This window comes from Quercus robur, chromosome 5, assembly GCF_932294415.1.
Source record: "Quercus robur chromosome 5, dhQueRobu3.1, whole genome shotgun sequence".
Taxonomy (NCBI): domain Eukaryota; kingdom Viridiplantae; phylum Streptophyta; class Magnoliopsida; order Fagales; family Fagaceae; genus Quercus; species Quercus robur.
In genome coordinates, this window is record NC_065538.1 from 44,407,804 (window position 1) to 44,414,855 (window position 7,052).

The 7,052-nt window shown below is 48.0% G+C and overlaps 1 protein-coding gene across 1 annotated transcript; it reads left to right on the forward strand.

Annotated features, from left to right (window-relative positions):
• The first annotated feature begins 303 nt into the window (after positions 1–303).
• On the forward strand, positions 304–2,995 carry LOC126726048 (uncharacterized). Its single transcript, XM_050431159.1, has 4 exons — positions 304–1,579; positions 1,660–1,839; positions 1,913–2,310; positions 2,394–2,995. The coding sequence occupies exons 1-4, from the start codon at positions 787–789 to the stop codon at positions 2,925–2,927; spliced, it is 1,905 nt and encodes a 634-aa protein (XP_050287116.1). The 5' UTR covers positions 304–786; the 3' UTR covers positions 2,928–2,995.
• The last annotated feature ends 4,057 nt before the right edge of the window (positions 2,996–7,052 follow it).

A 7,052-nucleotide genomic window follows, 5' to 3' on the forward strand; every position in this document is an offset into this window, starting at 1 on the left:
TTTTTGGTTCCCACATCTTTTCAATGTGGGACTCTATTCCCAATTCTTCCAAACGTGGTGAGCAAGGATTCTCATTACCGGATCATGGGCCCTTGCTGCGTCAGTAGTGATGGGCCTCCAAAGCTGGGACCATACCTACGCAGGCCCAAGAGACCCAATCCGTCAGGCCCATTAAGGTAAGCCCATCATGCCCAATATTTTATCATCTTCAGTTGCCCCCTTCACCCCGATGATCCGTCACCTTTAAGGTCAAAGGATCAGTGGGGTGACGATCCTTACATATGGATATGACGGATTCATGCAAAATAGAACGACGGTCCTAGCTGGATCAACCCGTCAAAGGGAGAATCATCCAGTTGACGGATACATGGCAGGTACAAATCTGTTGGTACGTACTGACAGGTTGTCAGCATTTATTAAGCATGCCACGTGTCACTCTCTGAATGGTCGTTGTATAGGATCGAAGCGTCGCTTCGTCTTCCGTGCACTTCCTATATATATAAGGCGCCTCACTCTTTCATTTTTCAATTTTCACTCAGAAAACACTTGTCAGAGCGAAGCCGTCAACCCTGTCAGAGCAAAGCCGTCAACCTTATCTGTGCAATCCGTCGAGGACGAATACTCGCTGATTACACCAACCGTCACCTGTCCTCTGCTAAGTTCGGTAAGTGCTTCTAATTTACTATAGTCAAGTTACATTCTCTTCCATGCATTGTTGTTAGGCTTTCCATACCCGTCAACACTTTCAAACCCGTCGGTCTTAGGTTTTATTGTCAATTGTAGGAAATGTCTAGTGCGTCAAGTAACCAGTCGGTGGTTCGTGATGGGACGGAATACGAGGATGTATACCCGTCCGGTCATAAAGACCAAGAGAGCCCCGGCGAAAGTAGGAGTCCGTCTGCCTCCTCTTCATCCTCAACAAATGAGGATGTGGAGATAGTCGAAGTAGAGGGTTCCGATGATGACGGGGATCAACAACTGGAGTCCGTTGTAGGCGCTGATGGACTAAGGCAGTTCATCATGTTGCCAGAGTGGACTGTTCATAGGTTTACATCCGTCATCAGGGAGAGACATTTCAGCACCTTCAGGACCAACTTCCAAATCCCAGACTATGTCTCCATCCGTCTACCATATGTGTCGGAGAAGTGTTATTACGAAGGGGTAGACGGTGTAGGAGTGTACGAACAGGCATTGAAGGCTGGACTTCGATTCCCGCTTTCTACCCTTCATAGGGAACTCTTGCAGTATCTGGGGTTGTCCGTCACCCAGATATCCCCTAACGCCTGGAGGGTCTTCATAGCCATGGAGATTCTCTACGGTGCAATGTCAAACGGGGAAAGGAAATTGACGGTCCGTGAATTTCTTCACTGTTACCGTCCAGACGAGATTTCTGGATCAAGGGGGATGTACAGTTTTGCCAGTCGGAGCCCCTTGTTGAAGGTGATCTTTGAGACCCCAGACTCAAATAGAGACTGGAAGAGTCGGTACTTCTTCCTGGAGGGTGATAGATGGATGAACCATCCAGGGGAGACGGAGTTCATGCCCGTCGACACAACTTGGGCAGTTATAAATCAGACACGTATGCATCCGTCTAAATTTTGTGTTGCTTTTCATATCCGTCCAGTTATATGTGTATATCTTGATCATCTTTCTTTGCAGGTAGACGGCGCCCACAAGTCAGCCTCGAGGAGTTTAGCTTCCTTGAAAAGGTTTGCAAGAAGACTACGCCGGAGGAAAGGACTTGGGCGAAGTTGGTGAACCCGAGGACCATACATTGGTACTGCGACGGTCCTGAGCCCACCCAAGAAGCGATAAGATACGACGAGCGAGTTCACAAACGTAAGCCCGTCAACTTTACTTTGTCATTTACTTTGCTTTATTTTGTTTTAATTTCATCCGTCATTATTTGCAGAGATGGATGACGCAAAGAGGAGAGCTTTGATCAAGTCCCAAGCCGTCAAGAAGAGGGAATCCGGCGAGGAGGTTCCTAAGGCATCAGCTTCAATCCCTAAAAGGAAACTGACGACAAAATCCGACCGTCCCTTTAAGCAACCAAAGGTCTCTCTTGAACCTGTGGTTGGCTTAATGGCTGAGGGTAACAAGGCCGTCACCCCAGCGAAGCAGGGGAAGGGCAAAGGATTGATGGCGGTCCCAGACGGTAAGCAAGAGAGACCCCCTTCCCTTCTTCGTGATGACTCCAAGTATGCATTGGAGAAACTGTCGTCCATCATCACGGCAGAAGACTATGAAGACCTGGGAAACCATTCGACGGAGGCCATGGGGGAGACGGGCCTCTTCGCCGTCGCTCAGGTTGGTTATGTTTGTCAAATAAGTTTTTGTTTTTCATTCTTCCTGTTACTTACATTATGTGACGGTCTCTTTTCTACTTGCAGTCCTTGGTCATGATGAAGGGACTACTTGACCGGTGTCTCAACCGTGAGAGTAGCTTGGACCGGGTGCGCGCGAAGGCGCAGCAGACGGAGGAAGAGCTCGGACAACTTCAGAGATGGAGGTCCAAGATGGGGAAGAAGCTGGAGCTTTCTGAGCAGGCGAGGAAGGAGCTTGAGGAGAAGACGGCCACTTCGCTGACGGTCATAGAGAACAAAGAAGCTGAGATAAAACAACTCAAAGAAGAGATCCGTCAGGCTAAAGTGGCAGCCGTCGAGGAGTACCGATGCTCGGAGTCCTGTTTGGGCGAGCTGTCGGACTCCTTCCTCCAAGGATTCGATGATTCCCTCCGTCAAGTCAAGAAGGCTTATCCAGAGCTGGACTTGACAATGGTCAAACTTGAGGACCAAGCCCAGACTTCTGCCCTCCCCGTCGCCTCCGAAAATACGGAGGACCTTTTTGGAGACGGTGCTGCTCAGGGAGACGGAGAGTCCGCCCCGTCGAAGGATGTCCCAGATGCTGAAGAAAAGAAAGATTGATGCATATGTACTTTATTTTGTGAACAATCCGTCTTTCTTTTTTATTCATTTTTTAAGACAAACCGTCCCCTTTTTTTTTGTATTGAAAATTTGCCTTTGGGGCTTTTGGCTTAAAAGTTCACATGCTTTTTATAATTGTTTGGTGCTCTGTTTAAAACTCCGTCTACCTTCTTGAGGGATTATTTTTGTGAGAATATTTGTTAATCTGTGATTATCCGTCCACATTGCAGACTTGTTATCTTGTGTTGATTGAGCTTTTACATCGGTGAGGATTTTCCTTCTCCGTCTGTTTTGAGGGGTTTATTATGCGGACCGTCCACTTTGTGGCGTTGTTCATCACTTTTAAATATATCGCGTATTTAATGGACTTGTAGATAATTTTAACGTAGCCAGTATACGTCCACTTTGCGAAAACGTCCATCTATTGTATCCGTCCACCTTGGGACTTTATTTCATGTAGGACAGTCCGTCCATCTCAAGGACTTTATTTCATGTATTTCAACATCTTAGTGATCTGTCCACTTTGTGGACTAATTGCATCACCTTTGTGATCCGTCCACTTTGTGGACCTATGTCACATCACCTAAGTAGTCCGTCCACTTGGTGGACTTATGTTTCATCACCTTAGTGATCCGTCCACTTTGTGACTCGTATTTCATCACTTTAGTGATCCGTCCACTTTGTGGACTCATATTTCATCACCTTAGTGATCCGTCCACTTTGTGGACTCGTATTTCATCACCTTAGTGATCCGTCCACTTTGTGGACTCATATTTCATCACCTTAGTGATCCGTCCACTTTGTGGACTTTTGTTTCATCACCTTAGTGATCTGTCCACTTTGTGGACTTATATTTCATCACCTTAGTGATCCGTCCACTTTGTGGACTCGTATTTCATCACTTTAGTGATCCGTCCACTTTGTGGACTCATATTTCATCACCTTAGTGATCCGTCCACTTTGTGGACTTTTGTTTCATCACCTTAGTGATCCGTCCACTTTGTGGACTTATATTTCATCACCTTAGTGATCCGTCCACTTTGTGGACTCGTATTTCATCACTTTAGTGATCCGTCCACTTTGTGGACTCATATTTCATCACCTTAGTGATCCGTCCACTTTGTGGACTTTTGTTTCATCACCTTAGTGATCCGTCCACTTTGTGGACTCATATTTCATCACCTTAGTGATCCGTCCACTTTGTGGACTTTTGTTTCACTACCTTAGTGATCCGTCCACTTTGTGGACTCAGGGTGATCGTCCCTGTAGGACGATCCGTCCATCTTGTGGACTTCATATTGTGTCCGTCCATCTTGTGGACTTATGGTTATCATCCCTGTAGGATGATCCGTCCACCTTGTGGACGTAGTGGGATCGTCCCTGTAGGATAATCCGTCCATCTTGCGGACTTCTATCGTTTCCGTTAACTTTTGTGGGCAATTGCAATGACATACATTCAAGTAGAAGATCAAAAATTGCATCTGATTGTAGAATGCGTAAAGGAAAAGTGCCTGCCCCCTTGGGCTTAAAAAAGGCACGACAATATTGTAGCAAAAATAGTTAAACAGTGCCAATAAAAGTTAATAATTCCCAAAAAGTCTTAAAAGAGAAACTGGTTGTCGTGTCGCTATCACTGGTAGTATTTCCTCAAGTGCTCGGCATTCCACGGATGTGGTAGCTTTTCTCCGTCTATTGTCTCCAGGTGGTATGTCCCTTTCCTTTTCCACGACGTAACTCCGTAGGGTCCTTCCCAGTTGGGGCCGAGTTTTCCTTGTGTAGGGTCTCTAGTTGTACCCATGACCCTCCTGAGTACGAGGTCTCCAACTTGGAAGCTTCTTTGTCGGACCCGGGAGTTGAAATGTTTGGACATGCGATCCTGGTATCTAGCGATCCTCTGTTCTGCTTCCGACCTGACCTCGTCTATAAGGTCCAGCTGTAGCCTCATGGATTCGTCATTCCTTCCCTCGTCGTGGTTGTGAACCCTGTAGCTCGTGAGCCCAACCTCCGCTGGGATGACTGCCTCGCTCCCGTAGGTCAGTCGAAACGGTGTCTCTCCTGTCGGAGTCCTCGCCGTTGTCCTATATGCCCACAGTATGCTTGGCAGTTCTTCTGGCCATATGCCCTTTGCCCCCTCGAGCCGAGTTTTGATAATCTTTAGCAAGGATCGGTTTGTGACCTCAACCTGACCGTTAGCCTGAGGATGGGCGGGGGATGAGTAGTGGTTTTTTATTCCTAGTTGTGAGCAGAAATCACGGAAGGGGCCGTTATCGAACTGCCTCCCGTTATCTGAGACAAGGACTCTAGGAATACCAAACCTACATACTATGTTCCGCCAGACAAAACTTCTAATGTTCTTTTCTGTAATGGTGGCCAAGGCTTCCGCTTCTACCCATTTCGTGAAGTAGTCAATGCCCACTACCAAGAACTTTAGCTGCCTTATCGCCGTTGGGAAAGGTCCCATGATGTCCAGTCCCCACTGAGCGAACGGCCATGGAGCCGTTATGGGGGTCAGCTCTTCAGCTGGCTGTCCGATAAAATTGCTGAACCTCTGGCATTTGTCGCATCTTTTAACATAGGACTCAGCATCCTTTTGCATGGTCGGCCAGTAATAACCAGCTCGTAACAGCTTGTGCACCAACGACCGCGATCCAGAATGGTTCCCGCATATTCCTTCGTGTACTTCCCTCATCACGTAGTCTGCCTCTTCAACCCCGAGACATCTTTGGTAAGGACGGGAGAAACCTCTCTTGTAAAGAATGTCTTTTATCAAGACGAACCTTGCCGCTCGGACTTTTAGCTTTCTCGCTGCCTCCTTCTCCTCAGGCAATATCCCGTCCTTTAAGTATGAAGCTATCGGCGTAGTCCAGTTTCTTTCGGAGCGTATCTCCTGCATGTTGTCGGGGTCTATTAGCGGAAAGATTTGAACAAAGGGAAGTACATTACCCAGTGTTATCATGTGTTCTGCTGAAGCGGCTTTGGCTAGCCGATCAGCGAGCTCGTTGTCCCCCCTGGGGATCTGGACGAACGTTGCTTTTAGCCCGTCGACTCTAGCCCTCACTTGATCGAGATATCTCTTCAACCTTTCCCCTTTGCATTCATAATCTCCGTTTACTTGATTGGTCACGACTTGAGAGTCGCAATGCACGACCACACTTTCAGCTCCGGCGGCTTTGGCTAGGTCGAGTCCTGCTGCTACTGCTTCGTATTCTGCTTCATTGTTGGTAATGGGGAAGTCGAGACGGACCATACATTCAATCTTGTCTCCTTCAGGTGACAGCAATACTATGCCGGCTCCTCCAACTCGCTTATTGGATGATCCGTCGGTGTAGATGTTCCACTGGGGGGGTTCTTCTGCCCCCTTGTCCGCGTCATGCGTAAACTCAGCTATGAAGTCGGCTACAGCTTGTCCTTTGATGGCCACACGTGGACGATACTTGATGTCAAACTCACTCAATTCTATTGCCCACAGCGTCAGTCGACCTGCGGCCTCAGGATTACTTAGTGCCCTTCGCAAGGGCTTGTCGGTCACTACGTTCACGGTATGGGCTTGAAAGTAGGGCTTGAGCTTGCGAGCCGCCGTGACCAACGCAAAAGCGAGTTTCTCCATAGGTTGGTATCTTTCCTCGGCACCGCGGAGCGCCCGGCTGGCGTAGTACACGGGCTTCTGTGCCCTGTCCTCCTCTCTGATTAAGGCCGCGCTGACGGCCACAGTGGAGACGGCCAAATAGAGGAAGAGCTCTTCACCTGGTTGCAAGGGGCTCAGTAGAGGTGGTGAAGATAGATAGGTTTTTAACTCCTCGAATGCTCGTTGACACTCGTCCGTCCACTCGAATGACTTTTTCAATGTTCGGAAGAAAGGTAAACATTTGTCCGTCGCTCTCGACACGAATCTATTCAATGCCGCTACCTTGCCGTTAAGGCTCTGTACTTCCTTCACGTTTCTCGGGGGGGCCATCTCCATTATGGCTCGGATTTTGTCCGGGTTAGCTTCAATCCCCCTTTGAGATACCATGAATCCTAGGAATTTTCCTGCCGTTACACCAAACGCGCACTTTCCTGGATTGAGCTTCATGTTGTAGGATCGGAGTGTGCCGAATGTTTCCTTGAGATCTTCCAAATGGTCTT